The 18913-nt window shown below is 39.2% G+C and overlaps 1 protein-coding gene across 1 annotated transcript; it reads right to left on the bottom strand.

Moving 5' to 3' along the window:
* Window positions 1-289: 289 nt before the first annotated feature.
* LOC127189373 (membrane-spanning 4-domains subfamily A member 4A-like) lies at window positions 290-18562 on the bottom strand. Its single transcript, XM_051146164.1, has 7 exons — window positions 18400-18562; window positions 12752-12911; window positions 7044-7172; window positions 6256-6312; window positions 4828-4998; window positions 2978-3079; window positions 290-509 (listed from the first exon to the last, which is right to left on the bottom strand). The coding sequence occupies exons 2-7, from the start codon at window positions 12893-12895 to the stop codon at window positions 390-392; spliced, it is 723 nt and encodes a 240-aa protein (XP_051002121.1). The 5' UTR covers window positions 12896-12911; window positions 18400-18562; the 3' UTR covers window positions 290-389.
* Between the last annotated feature and the right edge of the window lie 351 nt (window positions 18563-18913).

Raw genomic sequence — 18913 nt, 5'->3', positions numbered from 1 at the left:
GACTCTTATCTACATGTACTGAAATATACTCACTTGGACACACGCAAACATTGACTTTGATATTCTGTACAACATTTTTACGGCATACTAAAGAAGTAAGACCAAAAGAAGAGGCAAAATTCATGTTTCTGCAATTCTTGAAGAAAAAAATACATCTCCAAATTAAAGCAAAACAAAACAAAACAAAAAACACACCAAGTTAGATAAACAGAAAGAGCATTAGATAAAGTAGAAGAAATGTGTAGTCTGTGTGAAAAATCTCATGTGATTAAAACAATTTCATCTATTTATTTTAAAGTCTTCTTGTTTATTTAACATACTTTTAAATGCCCTAAGAGAGAGATGGGAGTCTTGTTCTTTCCCATGTGTGGTTGTTGAGAAAAAAAGATTCAGTGCAGATTCTCCAGAACATTTTTCTCTTGCTGTGCTGGTGGCGCTAAACCTTTTTGAAGTGATACAGGATGTGAGGTGTCTGTCATGGGAGGACTTGATGGCATAATTATCATCACCTGTAAAGTTAATCAGATGTCATGATATTATTCACAGATCCTCAGGGATTCCTTCTCTTTCCCACGTATTGTCATCATTATCAGTGGTCATCCTGTCACTACAGAATTGAGTCTCACACCAATCTTATGGGTTGCTCAGGCATCCCTTGATCAGAACATACATAGGACGCACGTTCGGTTGTAGAATTTTGCTCATTAGAAACCTCTATATACTGCTGAGTCTTCGAGTGGAACAATCTGAGGTGTGAATAAGCATATCAGTAAGTTTGCTTAAAACAATGTTTTATACAAAATACAGAGCTCTTCCCACAAAGCAATTTTCTAGTGCTGATGGCAGAAGCACACGCAAATCATGACTTGGTTGCCATATAAAAATGACTATGGTAACTGAATTGGCCCAGAGTGGCAGAAAGCACCCTGAAAGCATGGAGAAGTCTCATCCTTGTTCTGCGAAGTCAAGTGACATGGAGTTTGATAGGAATGGTTGAAGATCCCAGAGAATATGAGACTTGCACTATATATTACCTGTCTAGACTCAAAGGGCACGAGGGCAACACTTCTCAGCTTCACTACTATTGTAGAGTCCACAAGAAGCACAGACCTCCATAGAGTTAGCATTCTGCCTCAGTCTGCCTACCTGCCATGGGGGCCCTGCCCAGGCCTATATAAAAGGACAAACCTTTTTTGTGGTATCTCTCTATCCCTCTCTACTCACTACACCCCCTTACTCTACCTCTCTTTCTCCACTGTCTCTGTCTCTGTCTCTGTCTCTTCTCTCTCTCTCTCTCTCTCTCTCTCTCTCTCTCTCTCTCTCTCTCTCTCTCTCTCTCTCTCTCTGCAGTACCCTTCCCTGCTTTTCTTCTTCCCCCATGCTCATTTAATAAGCTCCTCTACAACATAATATCTGGCATCTGGTACATTATTACATTATTATCTTATTGCCTTATATCTTATTCTCATACATAAAACATAGATTAAGTGAAGGGACTCTAGCTAGCTTGAACACAGCATACATGGCTCTGGTAGGCTTTGCCCTTCTCCCATTCCCTCTGCCTTGCTAAAAACTGTGAAGATGACATTCCTAAAGCTAGCCACCAAGGTACATTCCCTTATTTGGTCACTTCTTCCTCATGAGGCTGACTACCCAATATCCAGCTATTAAAGTATTGTGGTCCAGCAATCAAAAGCCCCTTTGGCTCACCTAATTAACATGCTCAATTAAATTGAACACCTCATCCTAACACAGGATTTCGCCTTTTACTTTTATAACCTGCCATTTTACTCTGGGCCACATCTATCTCCTCTCTATACAGAGGCAGTCCTTTGCCTCCTCCCTGCAAGATAAATACCCCTTGCCTTACTTCTCTCTTTTGTTCTCTCCCCCTTCTCCCTCATCCTCTATCTCCTGACTTTGTCTCTTATTCCCTGACCTTTGTCCTTCTGTGGCCAATAAATCTCCTTTGTGCTGAGAACTTGGTCTTGAGCTGATACTGATCCTTTCAGCAGGCACTAAAGGTCTATCCCAAAATGTTTCATCCCAAAATGAAATCACAAAAATTTCAACAATACCCAAGAAGCTTACAACTCTAGGGCCTTAAATTGCAAACCGATTATAGGCTCTGTTATGCTCTAGTCCAGTGCTCTTCTTTATGCTGATCCTGTTGGGGTATAAATGTGGTCTTTCCTGGGAGGTCCCAGAAAGATGGACCGAAAAGATACAGGTGAGCACCCAATGACCTCATTATTTTATTATCACTTTATTTATTGGTTGTGAGTCCTGCCCATCCCTGGGCCTGTGGGCAATGAGACTGTTGAGCAACTATGGGATTTCACTCACCCTAGAGTCCTCAATGCTAAAAGAATACTCAAATCTCTGGAAGGCAATGCCCAGATGGGTACCAAATAACAGAGAAGTCTTATCCTGATACTCTTTTAGTAGCCATGATAAAAAAAAAAAAGTGAAGTAAATGTGGACTGTTCTCTGATCTGGACTCTAAAGGGATGTCCCTTGGAGAACAAGGGTGTTAAAACTGTACTACTTTGATCATAATAAAAACAAAAATCCTAGATGGCCTTCAGAGACCCCCTCATTTGAGTGTGCATGAGACATATGAGTAGAATAGGATATCGTTCCTGTGAGTAGGCCACAGACTGGTTGATTTTGAGTCAGTTAACAGCAACAATATTCTAGATGAACCTGCTCGAATTGTGCAAACCCAGAAGAACTCAAGACATGGGTTTCCTTGGTATCTTCACAGAAGTATACTGTCATCATTTCTGTACTAAAGAGGATGTGAGTTCTGCCACGTGATTATATAAGAGAATTTGAAACTTCGGAGGATCCCATACTTCATCCATGGGAACTGAGAGGTGATTAGTGTGATAATTATGTTAAGCTTCTTTGGGTTCTTTACTGCAGAGTGACCGAAAACATGAAAAGACATATTCAAACGAAAGCCAAAACTTACCCCACCAGGGTTACAACACATTGCTCTGCATCCAAAGGCAGACAGGGACACGCAAATGCAGAATCCCAGCACACTGAAAATGACTACCGCAACATCCAGGCCCTGTTAACAATTCATAACACAGGCACGTGATGAGCGGGAATGACAGTTTAAACATGTCTACACTGGAAGATCGAAGGTGCCACCCAAGAGACTAGGAATACGGCTCTGAACAGCCTTATCCTTAGCCAGCTCTGTTTTCTAAATGCTGCATATTTTGTCACTTCTTGCAGCATATAGTTTAAGCCCTATGAAACTGTGACCTTCCTAGGCCACCTGTAGCTTATTCTTGATCACTTTGTGTGGTACAGTTTAGTTGTTTCACATGGTAAGATCTCTAACCTGCTCCTTCTCACAAAGAACTCACTTTACCTGACCTCTTTTCACGGTGTATGCTCATCTCCCACGAAGATGAAAGCTTCTTGAACTAAGGGAGCTGTTTCTTAACTCTCCCAGTACTAATCCTGAGATCTTGCATAAACTATGTGGCCCAGAGCCTTGGGAGATGGCTTAGTGAGTAAAGTGCTTTCTGTGCAAGCATGAGGACCAGAGGTCAGATCTGTATCACTCAGATGGTCATGATGACATGTATTCAAGTCCCTGCAAACGGGGACTGTTTGGAACAAGAATAGCTAGACAAGCTGAATCTGAGAGCTGTGGGTTAAATTGGGAGACACTACCTCAATGTGGAAAGCCATCAAGAAAAACTTTGGCCTACACACACACACACACACACACACACACACACACACACACACACACACACACACGTGCATTGGCACAGACACTCATGAGAACGTGCATACATATTTTCATACACATCACACAACATGTAAAAAATGTGTGTGCTCTAAGGCTTGTGGAATAATGACACATGTGCCCACGTAGGAACATTCTAGGCACTTCAAGCTTAATGAGGTCCTTCCTTATGGAGGTCATCTGACATAAGATGAAGCAGCACACATACACACACACACACACACACACACACACACACACACACACACACACGATTCGCACAACTCATATGGCTTTATGACCTTCACTAGAAGACGGCTGGTTGTGATGAACGAAGATCCCATTGTATAATGAGAAGGAAGCAGCTGCAGAGCTTACAGCAAAGCAAGGCTAGTTTAAGCATGAATTATCATGTGAGGTCACAGGCCTCATATCCAGGGAAGCCACCCAATACAGCTGTCAATTTAGACCTGTGTTCATATCATAGCACCCTGGGTGTCTGCAAGACAACAGACCTTCAGACACAGTAAGCAAGATTCTTAATCAGAATAACTACATAGAATAGGTGAGTTACAGGCAGGAAATTCCAGGACTTATCTTTGCCAGTTTCTGAGTGACTTTAGAAAATTTTTTCTAACCACTAATCACTTGTATCTCATTTTGCTTGAGTGCCTGGAGATTGAACTGCTTTACTATAAAGACTTTTTAAATACTCAAGGGGGTAATCGCTATTGGTGTCCACCAGGCAATTGTTTTGGGGTAAAATATAGAGCTCAAGATTCATGAACTTTAACTTGGAATGAAATAAAGAGGATGGGGTTTATTCTGTGCAAGGGGTGAGAATGTTGATTCCCTATATTTGGCTGAATCTTCCTCTTTTGCTATCACTGTACAAGGGAGGGTGGGTGTGAGATGTGGCTTGCATTCCTAAATGGAAGATTAATCTATCTCTCGATGGTTTCTAACATCTCCGGGTGATTCTACGATTGAGGAGAATCATTCTTGCTTTTCCCCGAGTCGGTTTGCTCCAGCCTTTCTTCACCCATAACTCCATGGAAACAGAAACTACACACCATTAAAATGTAGTTGGCCATGAAGCAACTGTCCGATGAGCTTTCTGATGAGCTTCTGTATGTGCATGAATATAAATGGAAGGAATAAATGCCTGGGCTCAGTGAGCTGATTATCATCCCCGAGAAGGCAGACACGGCGCTGGTGATGTTCAAGCCCAGGCTGCTTCGAACCTGGAAGGGATGGCATGGCTTAACCCAGGGTCCACACATCTGTCTCCACACACCAGATGAAATTCCTTAATTCCTTCCTTACATATTTCATCCTCATTATTTTGATTAATCCAAATTTTTCCTAGTTTGTCTCTACCATTAAACTCAAACCTCTTGTCAAAACAAAATATGGATGTTATTTATACAATTAAATCCTTCAGATTACCCGATAGACACTTGAAGGCATTTCAAAACTATCATACATTTAAAAGAAGTTTATTTATTTAATTTTGGGTGTGTGTGCCTGTAGAGGTCAAAGAACTCTAGGGAGTTAGCTGTCTCCTCCCACTGCGTTGGAGGTAGGATGTCTCTTTTTATTTCTGAAGCGGCATTGTCCAGTGTTTATTATACATCTACTGGAGATCTCTGTGTTGGTCTCTTACCATTCTCTGCTGCAAGATTCCCTGACCGCTTCCTTGTGTTTGGATAAATGCTGCTGTGCTCTTGTGGCCCTACGCATCTTGTACATTTCCTTCTCTGGTGTTTATTATTTTCTGCAAATCTCTTCTAATATTGAAAGTATATCAGCTTTTTGTAAGAAGCAAAATTTCCCAGGAAAGTGTGAGAATGTAGCATGGTAGGTGCACGCTAGCAGTCACCACTGGGGGACACGCAAGGGGCTCAGGGTTGAAAAGGTTGTACTAATCATACCCTGAACTTTGATGTTTTCTCTTTTGAGTAAGAACAGAAATACGGTCCTAACTAGTGTCAAGTTTGTTCAGATTTTTGTTTGGGTCCTTTTTCTTGGTTTTATGATAGATATCGTGGCATGGTATATTTTAAATTTGTCTCTTCCTGAGAAATAACTCATTGTGAACCTCTTTTGTTGAATATTCAAACTCTTTTCTGGATTCAGTTAGAACACACATATTGACCACTCGGTCAATAAATGCCATGTCACTTGAATGTTTGGTGTCACGGTCTTGGCCGTGAACAGTAGGCTTCAAGGTAGATTTTATTCACTATCCTTGACTTTTCCTCTCTTGAATTCGCTACCTCTGTATCAAGAGTCTCCCTGAAAATTACTGTGACACAATGTCCAACCTCAAGTCAGGACTTATCTCAACCACGATTCTTCTAGATGAGAAATAAACTCTTCCTTTGTTTCTTAGGTGTTAAGAAATACTTCTTTTTATTTTTTACATCCTGGTATTACAAACACTTTCATTATATTCCTTCTTTTTTTTTAATCAAAAAATAACATTTAAAAAAACTCACCAAACCTTTTGTAGTTCTTTTTGCTGCTGCAATTGAAAATGATCCTGAAATAATAAACTAGAAATAAGAGTGGAAATCCATGTTAAAATACTTTATACATCATTGGAAATTACAATGTATTGAAACCTATTCCATATATATATATATATATATATATATATATATATATATATATATAGAGAGAGAGAGAGAGAGAGAGAGAGAGAGATTATCTTAAAAAGACCATAAGAGTTTAGGGAATCACCCCCCTCCCCTTTTCCAAGAAAGTAGGTCCCACCAAACCTCTTTTTCCCAATAACACACACACACACACACACACACTGCTATTAAAACTGCTATTAAACCTGTTTGAAAGGCATAAGAAATACATTTCTGAATCTTTAAAGTGAGTTACTATACATATGGCAGCAAAATTTAAGGATTTATTAAAACAAAGAAAGGAATTCAATATTATTCTCATTTAAAATAGCTACAATAATCCATTTGGCCTTATCAGTCAGCTGGCCAAAGGAACATCCCTAAGGAATTTGGGCTCATCTTAAATCATGCTAAAGACATAGAAGAAACAATTATTTCTTTAATGACACACTGTGATTTTTTTTCTCAAAATTTTGGCCTTCCAGGTGCAGTTCCTAGTGACCACCGCATTGTTCAACTAGATCTGTCCACCTTTCCAAGTCCTTGTTTAGAAAAGACTTAACTATTTCTTTTTTCTTCTTCTTCCTTTTTTTTTGGGGGGGGGAGTCTCCTTTAGGAGACACAGTTATGTCATAAGATATTCAACTCACCATGAGGGACCCCCAAATGGGGTATCCTATGTACACTGACACAGGGGGTATTCCACCAAATGGCACAGTGACACTTATCATTATGATTCCTATGGTGATATTCATGAAAGCGATCATGAGTTGTACAACCTAGAGATGACAGTAAAGAAACAAGAACAGATCATTTATCATAAATATATACCCATGTCACCGCTTATAAAACCACTAAGTTACTGTTACTCTCCATCTTTGATGCACTCAGATGAAGTTCTGGATAGTCTTCTCTTGTTTTTTCTTTTGTTTTGTCCATGTAGCTGTGGATATAATAACATATCAAAATTTCCCTGGAGAAAGTCTGTCCTTATGCTAAGGATTTTACAGCTAGGAAGAATATTCTCAACCCTGCACCAGAGAGCATTTGCTGATACTCAGGTTACTACTTCCACAGCTGCTCTCCTTAGTCACATGTTCAGATGAGAGTGACCCAGGAATTAGTGAATAATTACTCTAACGAGAAGAAGTAACTTGAAGAAATGTAATTAGTGATAGAGTGAAGAAAAGGAAGAATATATAGAGCACTGTCTTGGGATCTGGGACCTAAGGAAAGATGTCTTAATAGAGTGCACTAAAAAATGGAAGTGTCTAGCCATGAAGGGTTGGCTCAGAAGTTAAGTGTATATGTTGTTCTTGCTGAAGGCCAGAGCTCTGTTCCCAGTACCCACATATGAAGGGTCATAACTACTGGTAACTATGAGATGCTCTCTTCTTGATTCCATAAGGAGCACACACAAACACACTAAAAATAAATTTTTTAAAAAATATGAGTATTATTTAACAAATAGTCTCAATCCAGGTGTGATGGTGCATGTCTTTAATCCCATCACTCAGGAGGCAGAAGCAGGTGGATCTCTGTGAGTTCAAGGCCAGTCTGGTCTACAAAATGAGTTCAAGGACAGCCAGGGCTGTTAGTCAGAGAAACTTTGTCTTGAAAAACAAGACCACCAACCAACAACAAAAACTAAAACAAACAATAACAACAACAAATCCAGTTTCACTACACTAGAATAAATACAAAAAGAATGAAAAATTGTAAAAACTTGGGAGATTCAGTAAAGGGAATGAATCTATAGCAATTAGAAATGTATATTAGCACAATGTGTATGTCTTTAAAAGATTACAGATATAAAATTAACTACTCAGCTATTAAAAACAAAGACATCATGCAATTTTCAGTAAAATGGATGGGACTAGAAAAGATCATCCTGAGTGAGGTAACCCAGATCAAGAAAGACCCAAATTTTGTCTTGCCTACAAGACATGTAAGGATGAAGACGGAGCAGAGATTGGGAGAGTAGAAAACCAATGACTGGCCCAACTTGAGACTCACCCCATGGGGTAGAGCCAACCCCTGACACTTTAATGATACTCTGCTGTGCTTGCAGACAGGAGCCTAGCATAGCTGTCTTCCTAGAGGCTTCATCCAGAAGCTTATGGAAATAGATGCAGAGACCCACAGCCAAGCAATAGGCAGAACTTGGGGAGTTATGTAGAATAATGGAGAGGGGAAGGGTTGAGGGATCTGGAGGGGCCAAGGACATCATAGGAAGACCTACAGAGTTAGCTTGCCTTGGCCCATGTGGCCTTACTGAGACTGAACCACCGGGCAAAGAGCTTGAATAGTCTGGGCCTAGGCCCCTACACATGCGTAGCAGCTTGTTCATCATGTGGGTCCCCTAACAATGGGAGTAAGAGCTGTCTCTGACTCTCTTGCCTGCCTTTGGATTCCTTTCCACTAGTTGGACTGCCTTGTTTGGCCTCAGTGGGACAGGATACATTTAGTCTTGTTGTGACTTGTGGTGGCAAGGTAGGTTGGTACCCCTTGGGGGCCTCCCCTTCTCTTAGAAGAAGGAGAGGAGTGAGGAATTGAGGGAGAGTGGCATGAGGTTGGGGCTGAGAGGAGAGGAGGGAAGGGGTTGAGATCAGGCCATAGAGTGATTAAACAAACAAACAAATAAATAAATGGAAAAATAAATTAAATTAACTACCTAAGTGTTCTCAATTTTGGAAACTCAAGAAAGAAGAGCAAATCAAGGGAAACAAGGAAAGGTAAATTTTAGAATGGGAATCAAGCATTTAGTAGATTTTACTTCTGAAATCTTCTACATTAGTTGCTTTCTATTTTAGAATATTACTAATTTTTAATTTATTTTCTTTAATGACATCAGTCCATTCTGATTTTCTGGGTTTTTTTTTTTTGTATATTTGTTTGTTTTGAGTTTTTGTACTATTTTGAACTGTTTTCAAACAGTTCTTCATTTCATCTGTGTTATGTAATTTGTAGACTCAGGAAGTGAAGATGAGAAACCAACAGGCTAACACAAAATCTACAGTTTTGTTTTTCACTGAAGAGAAACAATAAAAATCTATTATCTGTTAGCTAGTCTATATGAGAAAAAACACTGAGATCACCCATTAGTAATATCAGAAACTGTGCAAGTCAAATGGCCCTAGTTAAAAAGAATGTGTCACAGAAAACACACCCCAGGGAAATGGGATGGCATGGTGGGAGATGGAGTTGATAGGAAAAAGGGAGGTGAAATAGTACAGGGGTGGGGTGGGCGGGGAGGGAGGAGAGAGAGAGAGACAGAGACAGAGATACAGAGAGAGAGACAGAGAGAGACAGAGACAGAGATACAGAGAGAGAGAGAGACAGAGACAGAGAGAGAGAGAGAGAGAGACAGAGAGAGAGAGAGAGAGAGAGAGAGAGAGAGAGAGAGAGAGAGAGAGAGAAATACAACACGTTAATACATTATATATTTGTATAAAATTGTCAAGTAACAAAATAATCTAAAAAATGGGAGGAAAGTTATTGGAGGGATATTATTACAAAATCAACAGACATCTAAAAATAGACAAACAAATACTTTGAAAAATCTGAGTCTACAAATCTGATAACACAGATGAAATAAGGAACTTAAAAACAGAATGTGCCAAACTCAAAACAAGATGCAAAAAATCTGCGTGGCCTGATGCCTTTAAATGAAATAAATTAAGTATTAGTAATATTCTAAAATAGAAAGCACCAGCCAGGTACAAAGAGTTTAGAAGTGAATTCTACCAAATTCTTGATGACAAAAATGACATGTTTTCTATTATTTCTTCAATAAAGTATTCACAAAATATTCTAACAAATTATACTGCAACATTTCTAATAAACACATACACTAAAACACTCAAATAATTATTAGCAAACTGCAAGTAACAATGCATGAAAGAACTATATACTATAACTAAATGCTTATGCCAGGTTTTGAAATTGGTTAAACTTTTAATTGTCAATTTAATCTACCAGATAAAACTTTAAATCTTGTAACACCAACAAATGCAGAAATAGCATTATACAAAATCTAATGTGTCTGTAAAGTGTCCCCAACATGACTGCCCAAACATGAGCCGAACAAGGACAACAGCAAACATCCCAAAGTGGACAGGAAAAAAAAACCCTAAGGCCTCACCCCTACACAAAGAACTGCAGACTACCAAGGAATGCTGAGTGGGAAAAATAGGCTTCTCCAGGAAGGAACACACCAACTGGTCAACCCTGAGAACATACAGACTGAGCAGGTTATATTTAAGAACATATATTTGTGTGTGTGTGCGTGCGTGCGTGTGTGTGTGTGCGTGTGTGTGTGTGTGTGTGTGTGTGTGTGTACTATAACAACAATCAATAGAAAAACAGGTCATAAATTTGAAAGAGAGCAAGGAGGGGTATACGGGATGGTTTGGAAGAAGAAAGGGAAGGGAAAAATGATTTAATCATAATCTCGAAAATAAAAATGCCTACAAATTTATCATATAAATGTATAAAGCTGTCAAATAATAAAATACAGAAATGGCATACTTACATACTACTGTTTGCTATTTCTTATGTGTAAATCTGACTAAGTATATAGAAAAATCTTTAAGGAAAAGTGTGAAATTCTGATGACTTAACTTTCCAAAGGGTGAGGAGATACTAAACTGCATGTTAATGGATAAAAAGAACAAATGTAAAAGAACAAAACCATAAAACAAACAATTCTCACCTTCAGACACAAATTTAGTGAAACTCAAAATTCCAGTAATCTATGTTACAGTTCCCTAAAACTTGCCACTCAGCCTGAGCTTGTACATTGTGAGTTCCAGGCCAGCACAGGGGACCTAGCAGTTGGGGAACTCTCGTGACTGCTGTGTGAAATAGGATGGCACAGCCCCATGAAGGGTAGGTAACCAGGCAGCATCTTTGGAAACTAAATAGATTTTTGCAAAAGTTTAGGGTTCAGATAAATTTCGTCAGAAGAAGCTTTGTTTTCAGAGTGTCAATGTTGAGGTACCAGAAATCTGAAAAGACAAGTGTGCTGCCTAGACACAAATTATAGTCATCTGAAGGTGGAGACCTTGACTAGGGATGTGCCTCCATAAGATCGGGCTGTAGGCAAGCCTGCGGAACATTTTTTAAGTTAGTGATTGCTCAAGGTAGAGCTCAGCCTACTGTGGGTGGTGCCATCCCTGGGATGGTGATCCTGAGTTCTATAAAAGGGCAGGCTGAGCAAGTCAGTGGAAGCAAGCCAGTAAGTAGCACCCCTTCACAGCCTTTATATCAGATCATGCCTTCAGGTTCCTTCCCTGTTTGCGTTCTTATCCTGTCATCCTTCAATGATGGACTACAACACACACATGTAAATAAACCCTTTCATCCCAAACTTGCATTCTGGGCGGGATATTTCATTGCAGTAACAGGAACCCTGACTAAGACGGCAAGGGAAATATTAGTTCTGGGAATTATGAATTGAATATGAAACATCTCCCATGGGCTCATTGTTGAGGGTGCTATTTTGGAAAGTTCTGGAAATTTTACAAGGGAGGCTTAGTTGGAAGAAGTAGACCACTCACTGAGGGGTGGGTCCAAGTGGTTAAGGGTAGATATCATTCTTTGCCCTTGCTTGTATCTCCATAATGTTCTTGCATATCATGAGGTAAACAAGCTCTTACGTCATACGCTCCTGCTGCCACGATATCTGAGCCAATCTACCGTGAACTGACCATCGGAAACCATGATCAAAACAAACCTGGACACAGGTCACAGTGATGCACAATAATACACAAAACTGCTACCAGAGAAGTGAGTCAACCTGGCCGTGGCAGCACTTTCCTTTTTAAACGGGCTTACAGGGGTAACTTGGAAAAGCTTTGAAAACTCGAAGCATTGTGAACGCTGGGCTTTCTTAGTGGTTCTGATACAAGCTTCAAAGATCAGAACACTGACAGTAACTCAGAGTGAAGACCCAGCCCATGAAGTTTGACCTAGGGCATTGGGAACTGGACTAGAAGCCACATGTGTTATATGTTGGGGGGAAAAATATATCTACAATGTCTCTGTGTCCTGAGATTTTCAGTGAGGCTAGATACAAAAGCAGCAGACTAATTAAAATTAATTTAGTAGAGAAAAGACAACATACATCCAGGATGTCACGGATATTGCTTACTTGCTTTAAACCAGATCTGTAATAAGAATAAAAGGCAATAGAATGTGATGGGTTTTTTTTTTTCAGAAGCTAAATTCTATATACTAAACAATAATGACTCCAAGACCACATGGTGCACAATGAGGCTAGCAGAACACGTGGGGTGGCTGTTACATTGGTCATCTTTGAATTTGCAGCTCTGTTGTTATCTCAGCATCAACATACCCCAAGGACTTTGGGTTCTCCCTTCAAGAACTTTTCTGTCATTCTTTTCCATGAATGTGAATTCACATATAAAGGCTGTCCCAGCTGCTGTGTGCCATAACCAGCTTCCAGTGCAGGCTGTTCTATTCCTTGTATGGTTATCATGATGGCAGAAACAGTGCTAGAAGAAGAAATATAATTTAGGGTAAATTCCTTGAACCAGGGACTGGGGGATCTAAATACAATATGACACAAAGATATCAGTTGTCGAGAGATGCAATGTGGATAGAATTGAGTTACATATCCTAGGACCTACAAATTAAGGAAATTTCATGCAATCATTTTAGCTAATGCGTATTATTAACCAATACGCATGTATTCGGAACTTGACTCTATCTTTACCTCTACCTGTGAATTTTTCACATTCTTAGTCTCATAATTATCATTACTTACAGAATATCTGCATATCTCCATTCAGTATTTTCTGTAAACTTAGTTCTTTGTAATGGACGCTTTCCCTTTTCACATTGTACCTAACTGAGAAAATGTTTTACTTCTATATTCTGAAAGATAATTTTATCTAGCTATAATGGTCTTGACTGTCAAGTATTCTTTCTTTCAGAACTTTGGATATATCAACCTTATGTATCCTGGATCATAGGACATTTGGCTGGAAAAAAAAAAAAAGACTGTGAGACTGACCATGATTCTTTATATATGACATGTTTGCTCTCAGTGTTTTGAAAGTTCTCTTGTCTCCGCTTCTGATAATTTCATTATAATAGGAGAAAAATATAACTGGAACACTTGTTCTTACAGGACCTAGATGTTTATTGCTCTCCTAGTACTTGGTTCTCACCAATTGTTTCATTAAAACAATCTTCTATTCTTGTTTTTATCATCTCTTCTGTTAGTACAAAGATTTGCTTGTTAGTGTCACCCAAAGAGTGTCTTTCTTAGAGTATTTTCACACTTTAAAATTTTTTTGTTCTTTTTCTGCTGTGGGAAATTTCAAAAGAATCACTTAAGTTTTCAGATTTTTAAATTTCTACATGATATACTCTGATATTAAGCTGTTATATTTTAATTCTATTTGTTGGAGCCTTCATCTTCAAACTTTCTGTTTGGTTCTTTCTGTGATATAAATCTTTGTCAAAAATTTTATTCACATAGTGAATTTTCTTATTGCAATGAATTACCCATTTTCTCTTGTATTTTACTGAATTCTTTAGAATTATATATGGTATGAATTCATTGTCAGGCAATTCATGTATTCCTGTTCCTGTAGCATATGCTATTGAAGAATTAATATGTGCCCTTGGTGAAGTCATATTTTCTTAATTTTCAATTCCTCTAATGTCCTTGCATTTGTGTCTGTATATCTTATGAGAGGTGTTGGGACAGCAGGGTAGTAAAGAAGGCTTTATATTATATATTATTGAATAGGGATATTTCATCCTATTTATAGACTTTATCATCCCCTGAACAGAACATCAAGTTTAAGTTTGCGACATTTAAGCTAATCTTAAATCTAACACATAAGAACTAGATGATTCATTGTGAAATTTTACATTCTTGTGGTATTACTTTACATGATAATAAAGCTCACACACACTCACTGCATCTAAAGTGTCCCCCAAAGTAGAGTAACAAGAGATAAAACTGACAAGAACCCAGAGAATGGTGTGACAATCTGCATGATCTTTCTTCACAGAAGGCCCAGCAATTAACTTGGTTGACTGTGTTAGAAAACTGATTTTTAAAATCAGAGACTGTTCTTACCTACTCTCCCTGTCCAATCAATCTTTTTTTTTTCAAATCTGTATTTCTTCTACTTTATCAAAGTACATCATCCTATCTGGCAACCCTTAAGCATCCTCTTGTGTCCATCTGATCCTTGTATATTTAAACTTACCCCTCTTTGTAACCATGATGGTCATTTTAAAATAAAAAAATAATTTTAACTTATTAAGAGAAGTGCATATTTCAGCCCTGATCTATACTTCTAACATTATTCTGATTTTTCCTCTTTTGCTTTAGAATACCAAGTATATTGGATATATCTCAATCTGTCTACATCATCAGTTTTATTCCTGCACTAGAGTTCTACACACAGTCAGCAACATAGCAGAAATTTTCTACCACATCCCTTTTCTGCTCTGCCTCCACCACAAAAAAGTCTATTCTCATTTCTTCTTGTTCTCTGTGTCACCTGTTCTCTGCCCTCCTTCATACACAACTCCCCACCACACACAAGTTTCTCAACAACAATGGTAAGAAAGTGTTGGAGAAAACTTTGTCACTTCCCTCATAAGCAATAGAAGACAAATGTTTTGAAAACAGTAAATGTTTCTTTTCAGTCCAATTTAATGTGTACTTTGGTTTATTTGCTCTTTGCAATTATTAGTGCTTATTTTTCCAGACAGTCAGAGGATTTAGAAAATGAAAATTCTATCTGATTGTAAACACTAAAACATAAATAGATTTACAGAGAGAGATTCGTCAATAAAGTGCTTGCTTTGCAAGCAGAAGTACTTTTGTTTGATAGTCAGAACCCACATTTAAAAATTATTTACAATATGGAATACTACTCAGCTATTAAAAACAAGAAATTTCCGAAATTTGTGGACAAATGGATGGAACCAGAAATGATCATAATGAGTGAGCTAACACAGAAGCTGAGAGACTCTAATGTTGTATACCCACTTATATCTGGACACTAGCCCAAGGGGCATGTTCCATGAAAGTCTTCATTTACCAGTAAAATGGGATAGAGGTGAGGACATCCTATTGGGACTCTAGGTGAGAGAAATATAGGAGATGGGGAAATAGAAGGATCCAGAGGGTCCTAGAAACCTACAAGAAGGACACTATGATGAGCAGATCTAGGCGCAGGGGTTCTGCACAAACTATGGCACCAACCAAGGACAATACATGCAGTCAGCATCAAACCCCTACCCAAATCTAGCCAAGGGACAGGACATTCTCCACAGTTAAGTGGAGAGTGGGGACTGACTTTCACATGAACTCTGGTGCCCCATATTTGGCCATGCCCCCTTGATGAGGAGACCTGGTGGCACCCAGAGGAAGGATAGCAGACTACCAAGAAGAGACTTGATACCCTAGCATCATATTCAGGGGGAGGAGGTCTCCCTCAGTCACAGTCACAGGGAAAGGGAATGGGGTGAAAGCAGGAGGGAGGGAGGAATGGGAGGATGCATGGGATGGAATAACAATTGAGATGTAACATGAATGATTTTATTTTTCAATAAAAAATGGAAAGAATTAAAAAGCCTACACAATGTCACATGTTTATAATCTCTGTGCTGTAAAGGCAGACACAGGTGGATCAATGGTGCCTGCTGACCCAGTAGCCTACCCTACTCGGAAATTTCCAGACCAGAGAGAAACCCTGTATCAAGAAAAAAAAAATATACACATAACCTGAGAACCAGCATCCAGGGTTGCCTGCTGGCTTACACATACATGTATAGACACATTCACCTGCATGTACATCATCATTCATAAATTTGTGCACATGTATGTGTGCATACTCTTGCACACACACTTGCTTCAGGTTGATTTTGCAAATCATTGTATTTGAAACTAAGCAACTGAACAATACAGTATTATCTTGCAAGAGCTTTGTAGTAGATAGGACCTCCTTCGGGAGTCCTTCAGGAGCTAATAGCTGTTCTCCAGTAAATATTGTCAGTACTTTGCTTCTCGGTTTTTTTTTTGGGGGGGGGATGCTACCTTTAACTACCTTCCTAGATTTTGATGGGAGATGCCTTTTGTGTCTTAATGATTAATTATAGAATTAGTCATCCAGGAAAACTAAAATGCCATGATCATAACACATAACCATCAGTATATATTCTTTACATTTCTAAAGCCCACCACACCTGACAGCTTCAGGCAGCAGAAGCCTGTGCATCTGCAAGGCAGAGCACTCCATGTTTGTAACTTCCATGGAATGGCAAGTACACTGTCACCCACATATTTATTTACATGCCTAAGCAAGACCCCCTGTGTAAGCCTATGTGAGCAATGCATAAAAAGATGGCTTTGTTGATAATAGTGTCTTCTTTGAGTTGCTAAGTTTCAAAATCAACCTCTGTCTGTCACTCTAACACTATAAGGTCACACCAAGTATGGACATTTTCAAGTGGCTGGCTGTGAACTTGGGTATGATTGTGAAAAATAGGACTGGGGGTTCTTCTGCATTTGTGGATTCCTTTCTAGTTAGACTGGAAGTTTTTCTAGGACAGACTCTTCATCAGCAGTGGCATTGGTAGGAATCAGCACAGTTCTGTGGTAAAGTGGATCATGTTCTGGGCATTTGAGGTTCATGTTTCTTATTTCTAAGGAACTAGGCAAGTCAAATCACACAGATGTTCCCTCCATTCATACCACAGAAATAGACTTTTTGACCCAGGGAAGATATGGTCTTGATCTCAGTGTTTCAACTTACATATAAGCCAAAGAATGTTACACAGAGGTGAGGGGGATAGTTCTACAGACTGGGGAAAGGTCTGCCATGGTTTTACGTTATCTGAGATATCCGTGAGTCTATTAGCAAGTATAATGCCTTTATTTTTATCCCTAGTACAGAGGTAGAGAAACACGGGCAGCCCCCGTCCTTCTAATGGCACCAACTTCCTAGGTATCAGCATTACCACCAGTCATGTGTGCTCACTTTTATATGAACACATCTCTCCCATGGATCAGAATGATCTAGAAAGAATCATACAGAAGATGGTCTATAGGGCCAGTCTCTCCTAGGACAAAATGATAAAATAAAGTGGAGAGTCAACAGGAAGTCAATCTAGATCATTTTTCACAAGATGATGGTGGTAATGTAAAAAAAAACAATGATGGCCTGGGATGGGAAAATCGTGTACAATGTACTAATAAGTGTACATTGTAGTTCAAACTCTTTCTTATCATAGAAGTTTCTAGTCATTTTCCTCTTCTGAGTTATGTTCTATCTCATCTGAATAAAAACTCACACAACTTCCTCTGCCCTTTACCCAATGGCCACACTAAAAAATCTTCAAGCCCTCTTCCATGCATAGATTTCCTAAGACAAGCTTAAGTTTATGGCCTACGTGTTCCAGGAATGGTGCAAAAGATTGGTGGGGACCTAGATCAGGTCACAATCTTTCTCAGGATTAGACTAAGTACGTTAGACTGGGGTCTCCACCTTCACTTATATTGTCTCCACCGCACTCTGCATGTGGCAGGTAGTTTCTTAAATGATGTATTGTAAAAATACGTATCAGAAAAGAACAGATACAGTGGAAGAGGGAACACTAAGAATGCATGAAATGATCAAAGGTGAAGGTACTGCTTTCCATTTTGGAGAACAAAACCAGCTAAAATCCCATACAGGAGCCACTTTTGGCTCTTACTATGTCTTTATCTGTTTTTCTTGCCCCAGGATTGCAGTACAGACTCCTCCTCAAAAGCCCCCAAAATACATGTCAAAGCAAAGTCTTTCTTCCCTTCACCCAGAATGGTGGTTTGTACTGTGGGACATGGCCTCTTTTTTTTTTTTTTCTTTCCTTTTCTTTTTTTCCTTCTTCCTTACCCTGCTCTAGGTGTTCTAGAAGAAGAGATGAAAAACCATCATCACAAAAGTCTAGGGAAGGTAAGTCAGCACCTACCTTTCTTATCAACAGGACAGCCTGTGGAGTGTCAGATGAGGACCAGACTCTAGGGCCGTGCCTCGGGTTCTTTGTTCAGACGCAATGACTTGCCCACAGCCAGTGTGTCACCACGCTTAAGTCCAGTATGTTTTCAAAATCCTAAAGGTTACTACTGAGAATCTCCGAAAAACACTAGTTCCCTTTTTATTAGCAGAAGTATTCACTGATTCTGCATCCTTGGTGTGGGCATGCTGCTTTTCAGAAATTGACTTGAAAGGCAGTGGGTGTCACAATCTTTCATATAAAAATGACAGAGCCTTTACTGAGCATGTCAGTGAAAATGTACACTTCATGGACCAAAGTTATTATCATAGCCCTTTATCCCATTCTAAAAATCCCACCTCCGGCAAGCTTGGTGATGTATGCTTGAAATCTCACGATCCAGAAATCTGAGTCAGGAGAATTGTGATCTGTGGCCTGAGCTGCATAAAGAGAACCCCTCTCAAAACAGCAAAAACTAACAAATGCCTGC

This window comes from Acomys russatus, chromosome 5 (assembly GCF_903995435.1).
Source record: "Acomys russatus chromosome 5, mAcoRus1.1, whole genome shotgun sequence".
NCBI lineage: Eukaryota > Metazoa > Chordata > Mammalia > Rodentia > Muridae > Acomys > Acomys russatus.
This window is presented reverse-complemented; position numbering and strand designations above follow the sequence as displayed.

Excerpts from the sequence above, each read along its gene's own strand:
- LOC127189373 (XM_051146164.1), bottom strand. The coding sequence starts at position 12,895 with ATGATAACCATACAAGGAATAGAACAGCCTGCACTGGAAGCTGGTTAT. Across the intron at positions 6,313-7,043 it reads CCATTTGGGGGTCCCTCATG|TTTATTATTTCAGGATCATT; the intron begins GTGAGTTGAATA and ends TCTTATTTCTAG. Across the intron at positions 510-2,977 it reads TGTGTTGTAACCCTGGTGGG|GTGATGATAATTATGCCATC; the intron begins GTAAGTTTTGGC and ends TTAACTTTACAG.